We start from the raw sequence: 18,812 nt of genomic DNA on the forward strand, positions 1-18,812 counted from the left end.
GTGGACTAAAGCCGAATCCTGAATCCTAAGTGGTGGCAGCGCATACCTTTAGTGCCAGCTCCTCAGGAGGCAGAGAGAGGCAGGCCAGTCTCTAAATTGAGGTCAGCTTGGTCTACAGAGTGAGTTCCTGGACAGCCAGGGCTGTTCAGAAGCCCAGTTAGGGGCGGGGTGTGGAATTAAAGCATTATGCTTATACAGGTTTGTGTCCAGATATTTTTTCACTTAATGTTTATAATGCCAGTTTAAAACTGCCTTTAGAAGCCGGGCAGTGGTACTTGGGAGGCAGAGACAGGTGGATCACTGTGAGTTCGAGGCCAGCCTGGTCTACAAAGTGAGTCCAGGGGAGTCAAGGCTACACAGAGAAACCCTGTCGTCTCAAAAAACAAACAAACAAACAAACCTGCCTTTAGATTTGGGGCACATTAGCTAACAACCTCTGGCTGTCTCCGTTTCCTCATTTGTAGAAGTGGGGGGTAAAGATAATGCTTGCTTGGTAGGATTGCTATGGAAGGCAACAGAATTTCCAACGTAAGATTTAATAAACACTAGCACTCATAATCTACAAAGCAAACAATATTGGGCTGGAAGGTTCCGCCCGTAATTAATGGAATTTCCGTAATCCAAGAAGTTTTTGGAACTATTGAGCTAGAATACTAGGCTTCTTTTTACTGTAGAAGATGGTCCTGGTACATATGCAGATCTTTTTCTTTGTATTCTGGAACAACACACCGAAGTCACGTGGTAGACAACAGTGTTACCAAGGGGGTTCCGATAGCTAGAAAACTAAGACATACATGAACTTTTAGAACTAAGAAACACATTTTCTCAAACTTCCATGCCTGAGAGACAGACTTACTGCTAATACTGTGATGTATGCAATCCCAGACTTTCCTGTGTAGTTGTTCTCCGTAGATCTCATTGAAAACAGGGCTGAGCAGGAGAGATGCTGAGAGTTTGAGGTCAGTCTAGGCTGCAGAGTGAGTTTCATGCCAGCATTAGCTACAAAGTGAGACCTGTCCTAAAAAAAAATTAAACACACACACACAAACACACACACACACACACACACACACACACACACACACACACACACACACACACACACACACACATAATCCTGCCTGATAAGAAAGAAAAACAAAGTGGAACAAAAGGAAAGGAATTGTTGTTGGTCTTTATTGTAGACAAATAGGCAGAATGAGGAAATCGGTGAGTGGACGGGTGTAGGCTCAATTTTCTTATCAATTATATTTTATTATGAACTTATTAAACGAGCCTGCCTCCCTAACAACCCGACTAACCCAAACAATCAGAAGAGGATATTAAAGAGCACTACAATGGGTCGGCTACCGGCTTCACAAAAATGACCATGGCAGCTCGGACCAGTCAGAGGGCCCTGGTGAGGGTGGCATCAGGGTGCCGTCCGAAGTCAACTACCGTGATGGAAGCCCCGGCGCGGGGGCCTGCGCGCAACGTCAGATACTTGGCTTCCTGTGGTATTCTGATGAACAGAACTCTCCCACCTCGTACCTCAGTTTTGCCTAAAGAGATCTATGTAAGAACTTTCTTCAAAATCACTGCACCATTAGTAAACAAATGAAAAGAATATTCAGAGAGAAGAATTATAGGGTACTCAATGCAAGAAATATATGATGTCGTATCAGGAATGGAGGTCTGTGAGCATTTTGTTCCTTGGTGTAAAAAATCAGACATAATATCAAGGAGATCTGGATATTGTAAAACTTGATTAGAAATTGGGTTTCCCCCTGTTTTGGAACGATACACATCAATGGTAACCTTGGTAAAACCACATTTGATAAAGGCATCTTGTACTGATGGGAAACTTTTCAATCATTTGGAGACTATTTGGCGTTTTAGCCCAGGTCTTCCTGGCTATCCAAGGACTTGTACCTTGGATTTTTCAATTTCTTTTGAATTCTGCTCGCTTCTGCACTCTCAGCTTGCTACGTTGTTCTTTGATGAAGTTGTGAAACAGATGGTAGTTGCCTTTGAAAGAAAAGCGTGCAAGCTGTGTGGCCCAGAAACAAGCATACCCCGGGAGTTGATGCTTCACGAAATGCACCATACCTAAGAGGAAAATCAGAACTGCCACCACCTACTTCTGACTAGCTTGTTCACTTATAGGAAGTCCTTTCACCATCTTTTTGAGAAGTCAGAAAGCGTTTGTTAAACCTGCCTCGATTCTAAGCCCGCTCCACTGAAAATTTACACATTGAATATGGACCCACTTGTACATAGAATTATTTCTTCAATCAAATGTAACTCAAAAGTAATGTGTACCTTTGCAGGTTCTGCCTTTGTAATAATGGGTGTCATCACCACACGAGGATACTGCCTCCCTTGATGTACAGAGCTAACAGTACCTAGCACCTCACATGAAAGGGTCACTGAGATGCAGTGTGTGCTCTATTAACTGTATCATGTTTAAGTTATTAGGTTCTCTTTAGGAGCCTCTTGAAGTGCAGGGATGAACAGCCAAAAACCAAGTCCCAACCAAAAGCCCCCTCTCCTGTTTTGGGCGTGTCTGTGTGTGTGTGTGTGTGTGTGTGTGTGTGTGTGTGTCTGTGTGTGTCTGTGTGTCTGTGTGCATCCTCCCAGTCTGTTCAAGGGTGTTTTTCACCAAGCTCTCCCGCGAAGTAGTTCGACTTCTATGTGGAAAAATATCCTGCTTTCTCACATCTACGGGGTAAACATCCTGCCCTCTTCTGCGTCCTACATTTGGGATCAAAACAAAAACAGGTTTATCTCCCCTTCCCAAGGGTGCAGCCAATGATGTACTTCAGTGGACCACTGCCTCCACCCACACTGCTCTGAAGGCATAGGAGGGACTCAGACCAAGGCTGGGGTGTGGCAGAGGCGGCTAGAGCACTCCCATGCCTCCTGTGCCTCCTCCAGGGCTGTAGCAGCTGTGGCCAAACATGCTTTGTTGATGAGCTGTTGGGAGAACTGTGCATGTGAGACAGTGACCGGCTCGGCTTCCTTTCCTAACCCTCGGTCAGTGATTCTATATTGGCCAAACACCATTGCCAAGAGATCCGTTGTCTCTGTCCCTATAGTATAGAGGTTCTCAAAGATTGTTTTTTGTGGTTTTTGGTGGGTTTTTTGTTTGGTTGGTTGTTTTGTTTTGTTTTTCGAGACAGGGTCTCTCTGTGTTAGCTTTGGCTGTCCTGGACACACTTAGACCAGGCTAGCCTCAAACTCACAGAGATCCACCTGCCTCCCAAGTGCTAGGATTAAAGGCATGCACCACCATGCCTGGCCAGAAAGGGTTTGTTTTGTTTTTTTGAGACAGGGTTTCTCTGTGTAGCCTTGGCTGTCCTGGACTCCCTTTGTAGACAAGGCTGGCCTCGAGCTCACAGCAATCCACCTGCCTCTGCCTCCGGAGTTCTGGGATTAAAAGTGTGCACCACCACCGCCCAGCCTACAAAGGAATTCTTAACTGGACTTAGTGTCCACCGCAAGCTGTGGAGAGCATACCAGGCTTGCAGGTCTTGGGAGTCTGCACCTGTATGGTTGGGTACCTCTGCTCCTTGTGAGTGACCCTTCACCCATATTCCTGTTGATGAGTTTTAAGTGACCCAATTAAAAACTTGCTCCGTCACCAAATCAGACATGGGAATAGTTGTTCTTTGGTCTGTCCAGGGCTCCCTTTTTGGAATGAGTGAATGTGTACGCTTCACACACAACAGCTCCCTCTGGCAGTGTTAAGTTGACATCTGAAGGTAAGTGTGAAGACAGTCTCACAGAGCGTTTGTGCCAGAACTCCCAGGGTCCTGAGCCTCTTTCTGTCTTCACAGACACTGACGGAAGAGGCCAAGATGAACGCTGCTGAGGTGAGTCCCACGCAGAGGGCTTTAACAGATACCTTTACTGCAACGTGCCGTATTTCGCTTATAGGTTATCCTTTCTCTCTCCAGGTTTTTCAAAAAAACATTTCCCCTAGGCCACCTCCTTGCACATGGCTGTGGGTGAGAGAAGACGTTAGCTCCCCTGAGTTTTCATTTGTGCCTGCTGTGGGTCACTCTGCTGCCTCTGCCTCTCCCTTTCTGTCCCTAACCATGGAGTGAGAGGTCTTCCTCCGCTGTGTGCTCCTGGCATGGCATGCTTGCCCTCCAGGCCCGTACAACACGGCCAACTAGTCAGTGATAATGTTTCCAGGGTCTGTTATTGCACCTACTTAAGATAGTCTCTGCTGCCCGCCCCAACACACACACACATACACACACACACACACACACACACACACATACACACACCACAAAGAGTTTAGAAACAGACAAACAGGTAAATATTTCCCCTCTAGGCTACCCATGTGCACATGGTTCCAGTAGATAGAGGAAGCATTAGGACCTCCTGGGTTCTTATCTGTGTCCACCTACCTTAAGTCAGTCCGTGTGGCAGGGCGTGGACCGGAGTGGCAGGGTTCATAGCCTGGAACCTCCAAAATAAGAAGTCAACACAAGCCTTTTTCTATAGTGATTATTTCAGATAGTTGCTATAGTCACACAAAGCTAACAAAACCACTGGGCATAATCTTCGAGAACTGTCTCCGTATGGCATTCTGTCTCAGGTCACTTCTTAGATGCTTTCCCATGACTTTCTACGTTACCTACTCTAGCCACCAAAACCGATTGCCCCGTTACTCCCTCTCAAATTCATGGTCTCTTTTTCATTAGTTATAATTGTTACATATATATGTGTGTGCACAAATAGAACTGGGTTTAGTGACTGTGGCGGTAATGTATTCGGATTATAATGTGTTGTTGTTATGTAGGCTTTTTTTAAAAATGGGCTTTTTTTCTACTCTGGTTTATCAACATCTGTCTTCTAGCAGCATAACTAATTGCTGTTTAAGCTAACAGAGTAGAGTGAATATGAAGGTGGCTGGAACTCAGCCATGGTAAGGACTTATAACAACATGGGTCTTGAGTCTGAATGAAGAGGTGTCTTCTGCCGGGTGTGGTATCACACGCCTGTAATCTCAACACTCTGGGAGAGGCAGAGGCTGGCAGATCACTGGGAGTTCGAGGCCAGCCTGGTCTACAAAGCCAGTCCAGGACAGCAAAGGCTACACAGAGAAACCCTGTCTTGAAAGAGAGTGAATGAGGGGGCCGGGAGGGAGAGGGAGAGAGAGAGGGAGACAGAGGGGCGTTCCTATGTGCCCTGGTCTGTCAGCCTCTTGTGCAGCAGCTGTTGCCTCCAAATGACTAATAGCTGATTAGAGTCTTGTCTCTAGAGCCTGGACTCAGGTAGGGTGGAGGTACCATATCAGACTGGTTTATAGCAGAAATTCCCCGGTCTGTGGAGGAGTGGTTGGTAGGAGATAGAGCCAAATGGGTGGGTTCTTCTGGTACATGCCTGGAAGATCTTCAACACAGACATGGGCAGAGCCCTTTCCAAATGTGCTTTGGGTCGGGTTCTCTGGTGCCTGAGACCTGGCTTCTAGTGTGGTCTTACCCCAACCCTTATATGTCCAGGGTCTGGCAAGCTTTCCCTGCCAGAACCCAACCTGGTCCTCAGTTTTGATGTACTCCATTAGATGGCCTGGACTGTCTTCAAACCCCATGTTGGTCTTTGGTATTTCAGCCTGAGAGGAAGTTTGGTGTGGTAGTGGTTGGTGTTGGCAGAGCTGGCTCCGTGAGGATCAGGGACTTGCGGGATCCACACTCCTCAGCATTCCTGAGCCTGATTGGGTTTGTGTCCAGGTAAGGCCCGCTAGCCATGGAAATCGCAGTGAGTGGTAGTGCCACACGGCATGGAGATTTTCTAGACCCAGGGTAAGGGAAAGCCAGCGACTCCAGAGAGCCACGCAGAGTGGTCCCTAGAAACTAATTTGGAACCATCTGGGAGCTCAAGAGTCAGGGGTCTACAGCTGCATGTCCAGTGAGTGATGCCCACTGCACACCCCACACGGAGCATTAATCAGCATAGTGTTTGTTTACCACAGAAGGTGCAGTGAGCACATGGTAAGTTTGGCCTGAAGGAAGTCTAAGTTTAGGTCACTTAGCCATTCTGTCGTTCAAGAAGGTCATGCCAGTGGCTTTGTAATTAAACAGTTTTAAAATCATTCTCAGTACCAACTTCAGTTCAAGATAAGAAAGCAGGGGCTGGAGAGATGGCTCAGAGGTTAAGAGCACTGACTGCTCTTCCAGAGGTCCTGAGTTCAATTCCCAGCAACTACATGGTGTGATCTAATGCCCTTTTCTGTCCTGCAGGCCTACACGTAGGCAGAACACTGTATGCATAATAAATAAAGCTCTAAGAAATATTTTTAGAAAAAGATAAGAAAGCAGAGACAGAGCCAGGCATGGTGGCGCACGCCTTTAATCCCAGCACTTGGGAGGCAGAGGCAGGTGGATCGCTGTGAGTTCGAGGCCAGCCTGGTCTACAAAGTGAGTCCAGGACAGTCAAGGCTACACAGAGAAACCCTGTCTTGAAAAACAAAAACAAGCCAGGCGTGGTGGCGCACGGCTTTAATCCCAGCACTTGGGAGGCAGAGGCAGACGGATCGCTGTGAGTTCGAGGCCAGCCTGGTCTACAAACTGAGTCCAGGATGGCCAAGGCTACAAAGAGAAACCCTGTCTCGAAAAACCAAAAAAGAAAAAAAAAAAAAACTAAACTAAACTAAACTAAACAAAAAGCAGAGACAGGAAGAATCAGTAATCTTGTCGAGGCCATAACAACTGGAAAACCCAAGAATTACATTTAATGGAAAGTGTTTGAGTCTAACACTACGTGCTCTTTTCAGGCTGGTGGTTGACCTGAACTTCCTTTTTTATTAATTTTTATGCAAATTATTAGGTCTCACTATGGCATTTTTAAGCAGAATTTGTTTTAGTCTCTTCTTCCCCCTAACTCCCTACTCCAAGTACCTTCCTGCTTTTATTGCATTTTTCTGTATGGATTTTTTTTTTAACTATAACTCAGTGGAAACTAAGTCGTAATACTCCTCCTCCTTTCTTCACCGTCAGGTCTGTTCCCACCCCATTTACCAACTAAGTATCTGCAACATCAGATTAATTATGAGGTAGACACAGATATTGGGGGAGTTGATGCTGTGGCAGTGACCATTTTAGGCACATCTCTATTTCCAGTGGTCCAGAAGAACATCAGATAATTTTATCCCTGGCTGTCCTGAAACTCACTCTGTAGACCGGGCTGACTTCGAACTCACAGCGATCCACCTGCCTCTGCCTCCCATGTGCTGGGATTAAAGGCGTGCACCACCACCACCTTGCTCAGTCATTCTTCCAGACTACCTGACTTGTGTTGGCCCTATTCCAGGGATGAGAGAAAACCATGTGTGCTGGAATCTTCTTAGTCCTTTTTTCCCTGTCAGACTCAAGGTGGGAAGGGTGGGGCTGCTTGCAACAGGAAAATCATGATTAATATTAGCCAACACACCCCACTGGACCTTTTTCTGAAGATGGAATCAAATATAATGTGCCCTCAAGATTGAAGCGGGAATATCTTTTTACTTTCTTTTTCTTAAGATATATTTATTATGTATACAGTGTTCTCCCTGCATGTACCCTGCACTCCGGAAGAGGGCACCAGATCTCATTATAGATGGTTGTGAACCACCATGTGGTTGGTAGGAATTGAACTCAGGACCTCTGGAAGAACAGTCAGGGCGGGTAACCTCTGAGCCATCTCTCCAGGCCAATATCTTTTCTTTTAAGCCCCAGCTAGCCGCCACGGCGCATATCTTGAGACCTCCTCAACTTCCTCAACCATGTGGGAAGATAGCCCACTCACAGCCTTGCTTTACTACGTCCTGCTATTGTTACACTCTTGCCGGTGACCTCCTTGCTGGCTTCTAGTCTTCCCTAGAAAGCCTGTGTTGAAACCCAAGATTAGATGTGTCCCTGTGCTTCCCCAGCCTCCCATCCGTTCCCACATCAATCTCACTTAGTCATTTTGTTGGTCCTCCTCCTGCTGCTGCTGCTGCTGCGTATGCTGTGTCTCCATGCCTCTGTCAGAACGTGAGCTCATTCTCTGTGTTTTCTCCTCCAGCGCCCAGCACACAGTAGGCAAATGATGAGTGTTGGGAAAATCTAGCAGTGTAAATTGAGTAGCTCACAAATTCCCTCTTGGCCGAAGCTGCCGTCGATGGGAACGCCTGCTGGCTGCCCCATGTTGCTTTGTTACAGCACCCTTCTAGGACCACTCACTCCCTACAGCTTTTATTCTGGGGAATGGTACAGAGTGGCTCTTGTACTGTTGTGTTCTCTGTCGTAGTGACCATCCCTTAGGTTTTCATCCAGGTCCCACTGGTCAGCTGTGGCAGCTACAGCCTCTGGAGAGGCTTGCTTTTCTCCTGCTGGTCACCAAGGCTTGAAGTACGTGAAGGAGCCTGGAGTATATATGGTGGTTTATACCAGGGTGATGCGTGTGTGAGACTGGGCTTGGTATGGTAGTCATAGTATTTCACCAGGAGCTTAATACGAAATGACCACAAAGATCCTTTTGTGTGAAATGCCAAAGGTCTGGTTCTTTTTATTTTAGAGAAGTAACTCGGAAGGCTGCTGGTTTCTATAAGCTATCGGTGGCCATGTTGGCATTCCATGCCAGGTCCCCTGTCTTCAACCCTAACGCTGCTTGCTCCACTCTACAGTGGAAACTACCCAGGAACAGGAAGAAGGAAATTGATTTCTTACTTTCCAAAAGTGCATCCTGGGAAGTGTTAGGAGCAGGGAGAGTACAGCTCATTTAATATAAGCCTTGGCTCTGTCTGCTTTTGAGGCTTTGTTATTCTGAAACAGACGAGAACTCGGGAGCCTTGACGGCGTAAGGCAGATTTCTTTGGAAGACGCTCTCTGCAGTCAAGAGATTGATGTTGCCTACATTTGCAGTGAGAGTTCCAGCCATGAAGACTATATAAGGTAGGTTTCTTGATGCAAGTAGGCTTTGCCTACAAGTGGAGAGAAGACTGAGCAAGCTAAACCTATGCAAATGGGGCTTAATGGTCAACACAGGAAATTCTGGTTGTCCTGTGACCTTTAAAAATTACAGTCAGGAGCCAGGCATGGTGGCAGTCGCCTTTAGTCCCAGCACTTGGGAGGCAGAGGCAGGCGGATCACTATGAGTTCAAGGCCAGCCTGCTCTACAAAGCAAGAAGCCTACACAGAGAAACCCTGTCTCGAAAAACCAAAAAAAAAAGTCAAGAAACCGGGTGTGGTGGTGCACGCCTTTAATCCCAGCACTCAGGAGGCAGAGGTAGGCGGATCGATGTGCGTTCTTGGCCAGCCTGGTCTACATAGTGAATTCTAGGACAGCTAAGACTAGTGAAACCATCTCCATAAAAAGGAGGGGAGCAGGGGATGAAATAAACCCCTTCCATCCCAAGTTGCTTTTGGTCATAGTGCTTCTCAGAGTAACAGAAAGCCAACTAGAGTTTGGATGTTGATGAATTGATTTTATAACTGGAAAAATGCGGTGTAGATCACTGTTTTGCAGGGCTCTGACTCTTGGCTGTTTGCTCTGTTCACACACAGGCTCTTGTGCATTGGCAGCGCTGTGTTCTCTGTCATATGGGGCATTTGAGCATTTACTTGAAGTGTCCTTTCTCTGTATTTGTGTTTTCAAAGGCAATTTCTTCAGGCTGGCAAGCATGTCCTTGTGGAATACCCCATGACGTTGTCGTTGGCAGCGGCCCAGGACCTGTGGGAACTGGCTGCACAAAAAGGTGACGTATTCTCTGCCCCTGTGCGAGACTCTAGGGTACCGTCTTTCTGCCTTTCCAGTAAGTCGCCTTATCTGCGTTGGTGCTGAGTTCCCCATCTCCCTGCTGCCCCAGGCTGTGGGTGCAGAGGGCAGGGCATGGCTGAGAAGGGTGTGGGAGAGTTTGTGAACTCTTGGCTTTGCTATGATGAAAACTTGTCTCAAAAAACCAAAATAAAATAAAATAAACACACTGTATGCTTAGTTCTCATAAAAAGTTTTGGGGTTAGAGATCTTTGTTTACTGAGGTTGGCAACTTATGAAGAAAAGAGATTTACTTAGTTCATACCCCATACCCCATATGGCTGGAGGTTAGTCCAAGACAGCCAATGATACACAGAGAAACCCTGTCTCAAAAAATAAAAATAAAAAAGTTATGCATTGTTAAACAATGTAAGAATTATAGGCCGAGACCTGGTAGTGACGGCGCACGCCTTTAATCCCAGCACTTGGGAGGCAGAGGCAGGCCGATCTCTGTGAGTTTGAAGCCAGCCTGGTCTACAAAGTGAATCCAGGACAGCCAAGGCTACACAGAGAAACCCTGTAAAAAAAGAATTATAGGCCTCCATCTCCACCCCGCCCTGGGAATTTACTGCCCCCAGCCCACCCTACTTGGAATTTACTGCCTCAGACCCCCATTCACATAAAAGGTCACCTATTGTTAGCCTGTCACTTGATAACTAACCACCTTACTGAGTTCTGCTTCTGGAAAGGGTATTTAAACCCTCTGCTTTTATAGAACGAGGTCTTCCATCTCCTCAGAGGTTGTTGGACCCCGGCGCGTCAGCTCAATAAAATTCCTTTGCTTCTGCATTGACTCTGGACTCTGACTCTCAACTGGGCTTCCAGGAATAGACTCTGACGATCTGAGTCTAACATTAGGTCTATTTTGAGCCTGTGAGAAATTCCCACGGTGTTCCCCATGACAGTAAGTTCAGAGCTGTGCTAGCAATGTGTAGGGGTACCTTCACATCCTGGCCAGCAATTTTTTGGCCTTTTTTTTTTTTTAAAATAATAGTCATTCTAAATGGAAGAGGTGATATTTTATTGTGGGTTATATTTTCATTTCCCTAATGATAAATGTTGAGCATTTTTTTTTTCTATAGCTGCTGGTCATCTGCATGTCTTCTTTAGAGAAATTTGTATACATATTACCTATTTTTAATTTTCTAAATTTTATTATTACCATTTTCCCTGTGGGATTTTCTGTTTTTTTCTGGATATTACCCTTTACTGAATCTATATTTTACAAGTATTTTAATTTTGTATATGGTGTTTTTATTCTGTTAATTGTTATTTATAAATGTTAGTTTGCTGTCATATCACTTTAGTTGTTTATCTTTTATAGTCTATAGTTTTGTGTCTTACCTAAGAAACTTTTGCCTAATCCAGTAGTGATTTGAGTAAGAAATAGGCTCTAACGTGAGTCTAGAACAGCCAAGGCTACACAGAGAAGCCCTGTCTCAAAAAAAAAAAAAAAAAGAAAGGAAGGAAGAAAGAGGCTCTAATTTGAACGCTTGGCTCCCAGTTAGTGGCACTGTTAGGTGAGGTTTAAGAAATAAGTCTGGAACCAGGCGTGGTGGCACATGCCTGTAATCCCAGCACTTGGGAGGCAGAGGCAGGCGGATCTCTGTGAGTTCGAGACCAGCCCAGTCTATAATGCTAGTCCAGAATAGCCAGGGATACACAGTGAAACCCTGTCTCAAAAAACAAAAAACAAACAAACAAAAAAGAATAAGTCTGGAAGTCTGAGATTATACAGCTGTGTCCGTTTCCAGTTCTCCCTCTCCCCTCTGTGCTTTGTGATTTTGATTAAAGGGTGCTTCACTGCACTTCCTGCTTCCCTGCTGCCTGCTGCTGTCCCTGCTGCCTGCTGCTGTCCCTGCTCCCTGCTGCTTGGTGCTGTCCCTGCTGCCATGCCTCCTACCTGCTGCCTGCTGCCATGCCTCCTGCCTGTCTCTGTGCCTCCTACCTGCTGCCTCCTGCCTCCTGCCTGTCTCTGTGCCTCCTGCCTGCTGCCTGTCTCTGTGCTTCCTACCTGCTGCCTGTCTCTGTGCCTCCTACCTGCTACCATGCCTCCTATTCTGATGAAATCTTAAACTCTTGCTAAGTTGTTTCTGCGGATGGTTTTTTATCACAGCAACAGAGCCAGTGTTCTCAAGAATCTACCATATGTTTTCATATCCAAGTATCATTTATTGAAAAAAGTGTGTGGCAGCAGTTTCTTCATGTAACATTTAAAGCACAGGAAAGTAAAAGTATAAAACTGTCGGGCTGGAGAGATGGCTCAGAGATTAAGAGCACCAGTTGTTCATCCAAAGGTCCTGAGTTTAGTTCCCAGCAATCACTTGGTGGCTCACAACCATCTATAATAAGATCTGGTGTCCTTTTCTGGCCTGCGGACATTACATGCAGGCAGAACACTGTCTACATAATAAATAAATATTTTTTAAAGTATAAAACTGTCAAAATGTAATTGATGCTTCAAAGGAAAGATTGAATAATGTAAAAAGGAAGCTATATGCATATGGGCATCATTGAAAAAAGTTTAACATTCAGGGTTCCACAAGTTAGAAACAGACCAAATAACCTGACTAGAAAAGTGCACTTTGTAGAAATTTTCATTTTTCAAAGTGGCAAACAAGTAAAACATCACCAGTTTTTAAAGAAATGCAAATGAAAACTTCAAAAGATAGCACATTCATTAGGTCGCTGTGACCACCACAGCCAGCAGAGTAAGATTAGTAGAAAGCAAGAAGGTAGTTCATGGGGAGGCAGAGGTAGGCGGATCACTGAGTTTGAGGACAGCCGGGTCTACAAAGCGAGCCCAGGACACAGGCTACACAGAGAGACCTTGTCTTGGGGGGAAAAAAAAAGTAAGTTCAGTTCAACACAACTAACTAGCCACTGCTGTTCAAACTTCAGGAGTCTGACCCTGAGTAGTTTATTTTACACATATTTAAGCGTGGCACAATTTGCTGAAAATTTTCCTGGTAATAACTAAATCTCATGTGTACAATAAAGTCTAAGATGGGACTACATCAAAACTCTTTGTAAAGTACGTGTGACATCTTCCATAAAGATAGGTTCTATAGGGGCTGGAGAGATGGCTCAGAGGTTAAGAGCACTGACTGCTCCTTCAAAGGTCCTAAGTTCAATTCCCAGAAATCACATGGTGGCTCAAAATCATCTATAATGTGATCTGATGCCCTCTTCTGACCTGCAGGTGTACATGCAGACAGACCACTGTATACATAATAAATAAATAAATAAATCTTTTTTAAAAACTTAAAAAAAATAAAAGATAGGTTCTAAGCTGGGCGGTGGTGGCGCACGCCTTTAATCCCAGCACTCGAGAGGCAGAAGACAGGTGGATTGCTGTGAGTTCAAGGCCAGCCTGATCTACAAAGCAAGTCCAGGGCAGCCAAAGCTACACAGAGAAACCCTGTCTCGGAAAAAAAAAAAATAGGCTCTATAGATTGACACTCACATGAAAGGGTCTGGACACAAAGGTCACCAGGCTGCTGACCATGTCTGCTCTCAGGTTTTTGGGCAGATAACAGGTTATGCATCCCTCCTTTGAAGGCACAACCCTGTGTGTCTAACACTCCTGGCTCCCCTGTGCTTATCTGTGAGCACAAGAACCCGCATGCCTCCCACACGCACCCTTTATTAACCTGTAAATAAGTGTGCATGAGGATGTAGAGATGTTAGGGGCCTGTCTGTGCACATGAGTGTCAGCTGGGGTGTTCAGGGTAGCGTACTGGTCTAACCTGTGCTCTGGACACTGCTGGCATGCTGTATCTTATTCCAGAGGAAGAATGACACAACCTCCAGTCACCCAGCTGGCTGTGCACACTGAATAATGGCCCCCTGCTACTCTATTTTGTCATGATAGGGAAAGTCCTGCATGAGGAGCATGTGGAACTCCTGATGGAAGAATTTGCATTCCTGAAAAAAGAAGTGATGGGGAAAGAGCTGCTGCAAGGGTGCCTCCACTTCACAGGTCAGTGTGAGGCAGGGTTGCTGGTTCCAGGTGATGCCAAGCCCCACCATCTTCTGTACTGACACCTCTGGCAGCAGAAGCCATCCGGTTAGAGTTGTCACCTGCGCAGTCTCAGGGGCTCTGCCCAGGTGAGCTGGATAGATGTCATCTGCTTCAGTCCCCAAAATGAGGGAAAGTCAGTAATCTATTGCAACTGAAATCAGGAAGCAATTGAAGACACCCATGTGCTTACCTGAAAGGAGCATATACTGAAATGCCTCTGCAGTAACTGAACACGCCATTTATGTCCAAAGAGATTCAAGAGTCTGGAGAGACAGCTCAGAGGTTAAGAGCCACTCACTGGCTCAGGTTTGATTCCCAGCATCCACATGGTGATTTGCAACTGTCTAGAACTCCACTCCCAGATTTTTTTTTTTTTTGGTTTTTTGGTTTTTTTGAGGCAGGGTTTCTCTGTGTAACCCTGACTGCCCTGGACTTGCTTTGTAGACCAGGCTGTCCTCGAACTCACCGCGATCCGCCTGCTTCTGCCTCCCAAGTGATGAGATTAAAGGCGTGCTCCACCATGCTCGGCTCATTATCTATTTTTAATAAATATTATTTTTATCTAAATTGTCTTTAGAGAACTTCATACAAGACTAATAAAAACAGCTTAGCAAGGTGGCGCATGCGTTTAATCCCAGCACTCGGGGAAGCAGAGGCAGGTGGGTCTTGGTGAGTTTGAAGCCAACCCAGTCTACAAATTGAGTTCAGGACAACCAAAGCTGCTGCTGCTGCTGTTGTCATCATCATCATCATCACCACTCCCAGCACTCGGGAGGCAGAGGCAGGAGGATCGCTGTGAGTTTGAGGCCAGCCTGGTCTACAAAAATGAGTCCAGGATAGCCAGGACTGTTACACAGAGAAACTCTGTCTTGAAAAACCACACACACACACACACACACACACACACACACACACACACACACACACACACACACACACACACACACACCAAAGACAAAGCAACAAACTTAAAATATCTCTGGCTGTTTTAACTCCTATTGCTAATTTGTCTTATTTTACTAACAACATTGGGTACAAATTTTAAATTTTTAATTAAAATACTATTTTTTCTCAAAAAAACATTTTCCCTTTACACCTTGCTTTTCATCGTTTCATTGATCACGGTACATACATGTGCCATGAGGCAGGGTGTCCTCTCGATCACTAAGCCGTGCCCCTTCACCAACCTCCCGGGCATGACCTCTGTGAGACAGTTCCTTTTCCCAGCCCTCTTAGATTTGTGTTTTCTTGCAGCTAGCCCACTGGAAGAAGAGAAATTTGGCTTCCCTGCATTCAGTGGCATTTCTCGCCTGACCTGGCTGGTCTGCCTCTTTGGGGAGCTTTCTCTTATTTCTGCCACGTTAGAAGAACAAAAAGAAGATCAGTATCTGAAAATGACGGTGCAGCTCCAGACTCAGAACAAGGGGTGAGTTGTGAGGGGCAGTAAAGGGGGGACTTCTTAATGCCCTCTGGCTGTCCTGGACTCACTCTGTAGACCAGGCTGGCCTTGGACTCACAGAGATCAGCCCACCTCCGCCTCCTGAGTGCTGGGATTAAAGGTGTGTGCCACACGCCGGGCTTTATCTATTTATCTTAGAGACAGGGTAACACCGTGTTGTCCAGGCTAATCCCAAAATTCTAGGCTCAAGCAGTCCTTGTATCTCAGCCCCTTTTATACTAGGATACACATGAGCGTGTGCCATTGCTGCCATTGCATATTTTTAGCTATGAGGCAATTAAGAGTTTGAGGCCAGCCTAGTCTACAAACTGAGTCCAGGACAGTCAAGGCTACACAGAGAAACCCTGTCTCGGAAAAAAAAAAAAAAAGCAATTAAGGAGCAAGAACCATATTGGTATTTTGAGGTGCCTCAAACCTTCACACTCTGTTAAACACTGTTATTTGGATGGATATATGAAGTTGTCTTAAGTAGATAGAACTGTTTGGAATTACTCCAATTTATTTTATCCAGAATTAAAGTAAAAATAATGATTATGTAGCCCAGGCTGGCCTTCAACATACTGTATAGATTATATAGCCCACCTCAAACACAAGTTCATACTTCAGCTAGAATTACCAACATGCCAAGATTGTTCTGTGAACTTTGCAAACTATGCATGGGGACTAATTTTTGGATAAAATTTGATTAGCTTTTTGTTACTTTTGAATATTCAATGATGTATTTGCTTGAGATCACAATCAACTTAGGCAGAGATCTCTGTTTTCCATGGCCAGGTATCATAGCTCTGCTAAGTAAATGAGAGGGAGGGAGGGAGGGAGGGAGGGAGGAGGAAGAAAGAAGCAACACAGGTGAAGCAGCGTTTTGGAGAGGCTGGGTCTGTGTCATGACAAAGAGGTGAGGTTACAGCGGAGCTTTGCTAACAAGAGGGCTTTTGCTATCGTGTATTCTTTTCTTTGAGAATCCAGTGAAATAACTTGAAAATTCACACACAAGATAACAGCAGTTTGCAGTTTTCCTGGCTTCTGGTTGCCTTTCTTCCCTATCTGGATTTCCTTAAAGCACCCCATAATATTCAGGGTGCAAAGCAGTGTTTACACAGACGTTACCTAATGGCAAATAAGTACCTGGCTATAGCAGTGTTGGAAACAATCAGGGTGCCACTGAGCCGCCACAGTGAGCCAGCCTTTCAGGAAGATGGGACCTGTCACATGAAGTCAGATGTGAGCACCCATCTGCTTTCCTGTGTGGTTCTTTTGGGGGGGGCATGGCATGTGTGTGACAGGCATGTGTTCATATGTGTTTGCACATGTGCACATGCATGTGGATGCTGGAGGTTGATGTTGAGTGTTATCTTCTTCCTTGACCAGTCTCCACTTTATTGACCGAGGCAGAATCTTTCACTGAATCCAAACTTGCATATTCTGAGTAGCCAGGCAGCTTTCCAGGGCTCCTGCATCTGCCTCCTCAGCTCTGGAATTACAAGCAGGCCTCTATGCCAGCACACTTTCATGTGGGAGCTGAGGCTATCAGCTCTGGTGCTTGTACCACAAGACTGCATGTCCTTACCATCTGCCTGCTCTGTCCAGTGAGGTTTTTAACATGAGGATTTTTTTTTTTTTTTTTTTTTTTTTTTGTCTTTCAGACTGTTGTCATGGATTGAAGAGAAAGGGCCCGACTTAAAAAGAAACAGATACTTAAGCTTCCAATTCAAATCTGGGACCCTGGAGAATGTGCCAAATGCAGGAGTCAATAAGAAAATTTTTCTGAAGGATCAGGACATATTTGTCCAGAAGCTCTTGGGCCAGGTCTCTGCGGAGGACCTGGCTGCTGAGAAGCAGCGCATCATCCACTGTTTGGGACTGGCTGACAGCATCCAGAAGCTCTGCCACCCCAGCATCAGGGGGAAGCTTCAGTACCCCTGAAAATGGGCCAGGGTTTTATCAACAGTTCACTGTTAGCTCTTAGAATTAAATATGTTGGATAAACAGAAGAAGTGTAGTAGTGTGAGCTGTGTTGGGGTAATATTTGGTGCTAGAGCCATCCTGTGGGAAGAAGAAAAGAACCTTCTGAGGTCAGGGTTTATATTAGTTTCATCTTTCTTCCTAGTAGCAGCCCTGTGAGCTGGATGTAGCCAGTACAGTATTCATTCTTGTGGAAAAGCTAGCTTGAAATCATGCAGGCAGGGGGGAAAATGTAGATTTGAAGGTCTGTCCATGTTCCGAACCACTTACCTTAAGCTGCATTCTGTCCTTTAGGAAATGTGACTGTCCCTCGGTCACAGGGTCACCACTGGTTGCTGGTAATCCTATCTTACTGACCAGTGGGTAACTTGTGGGTTAGTCACGGGAAGGGTGTCAGCAATAGTAAGTGACAAGGATGTGAATAAAACCCCTGTGCACTGCTGGTGGAAAACCACTTGCGTTTGTAGGAAGTAAGTTCGGGGTAGAGATGGGCAATGACGTAGCCTAGAGCAAGCCTGGTAACAGCGCTGTGGCAGCTGGGCCTACAGGAGGAAATCCCAGAGAGGGAAATAGGACTTGGTGTGCTGGGAGGAATTATAAACCATAGAGGGGACAGATAGAGCACCGTGGTCCTGAGATTTATTACTTAACATAGTAATAGCTTGCTGAGTTCTTCAGTCCACGATAAGCACTTAGAAGGCCATGGGAAAGAGGTGACAGTTTGCCAGGCGTGGGTGGCGCATGCCTTTAGTCCCAGAACTTAGGAGGCAGAGGCAGATGGGTCCCTGTGAGTTCAAGGCTAGCCTGGTCTACAAAGTGAGTCCAGGACAGCCAAGGCTGTTAACATAGAAACCCTGTCTCAAGAAAAGAGAGGGAGACAGACAGACAGACAGAGACAGAGAATGGGTTTCATTGCAACATTTCATACTTGTGGGTCATAGACTCTGTTCACCAGAGACACAGAGCTCTGCTTCCTGCTTGGGGTGGAGCCTGCTACCTGCCTTTCTGGCTTTTTCGAGACAGAGTTTCTCTGTATAACCTTGGCTGTCCTGGACTCACTTTGTAGACCAGGCTGGTCTCGAACTCACAGTGATCCGCCTACCTCTGCCTCCTGAGTGCTGGGATTAGAGGCGTGCACCACCACATCCAGCCCTGCTGCCTTTCTTAAATTTGCAGGAGCTTTGATTCCTTGAGGCTTTCCTTTGCTGAATACGCTTTCCTTTGCTTCAGGAGGTCCCTCAGGCCTTTCTTTTTATTGGTGAGGCTTAGCTGGGTGGAGATTCTTACAGAGGCCACCGTTTTCTTTATTCCGTTCCACATCGGGCCTTTCTATAAACTTCTCATCTCTCTGAGCACAGCATTATATTGGTGTCCTGGTGTCCTCTTTCTCCTCAAATTGTGCATTGTTCTGTATACAAATATAACATGAAAGCAGAGAACTACTTGGGGGGGGGGGGCAGAAGACTACTAGGGGAGGCTAGAGCAGTTGTTCCAACCTTCCTAACGCTGTGACCCTTAATACAGTTCAGGTTGTGGCGACCCCCAACCAGTTATTCCATTGCTACTTCATAACTGTAATCTCGCTAGTTATAAATCGTA

At 45.8% G+C, this 18,812-nt stretch overlaps 1 protein-coding gene and 1 pseudogene across 1 annotated transcript; both read left to right on the forward strand.

The window, feature by feature from the left end:
- Positions 1-1,363: 1,363 nt before the first annotated feature.
- Positions 1,364-2,092, forward strand: LOC127188626 (coenzyme Q-binding protein COQ10 homolog B, mitochondrial-like; annotated as a pseudogene).
- Positions 2,093-3,979: 1,887 nt separating this feature from the next.
- Positions 3,980-17,236, forward strand: Blvra (biliverdin reductase A). The gene is made up of 7 exons (XM_051144914.1): positions 3,980-3,989; positions 5,561-5,726; positions 8,787-8,906; positions 9,612-9,709; positions 13,643-13,750; positions 15,047-15,218; positions 16,895-17,236. Exons 1-7 carry the CDS (start codon positions 3,980-3,982, stop codon positions 17,172-17,174), a joined length of 954 nt encoding a protein of 317 aa, XP_051000871.1. The 3' UTR covers positions 17,175-17,236.
- Positions 17,237-18,812: the final 1,576 nt, after the last annotated feature.

Source organism: Acomys russatus, chromosome 4, assembly GCF_903995435.1.
Source record: "Acomys russatus chromosome 4, mAcoRus1.1, whole genome shotgun sequence".
NCBI classification, from domain to species: Eukaryota; Metazoa; Chordata; class Mammalia; order Rodentia; family Muridae; genus Acomys; species Acomys russatus.

Excerpts from the sequence above, each read along its gene's own strand:
- Blvra (XM_051144914.1), top strand. Across the intron at positions 8,907-9,611 it reads AGCCATGAAGACTATATAAG|GCAATTTCTTCAGGCTGGCA; the intron begins GTAGGTTTCTTG and ends GTGTTTTCAAAG. Across the intron at positions 13,751-15,046 it reads AGGGTGCCTCCACTTCACAG|CTAGCCCACTGGAAGAAGAG; the intron begins GTCAGTGTGAGG and ends GTTTTCTTGCAG.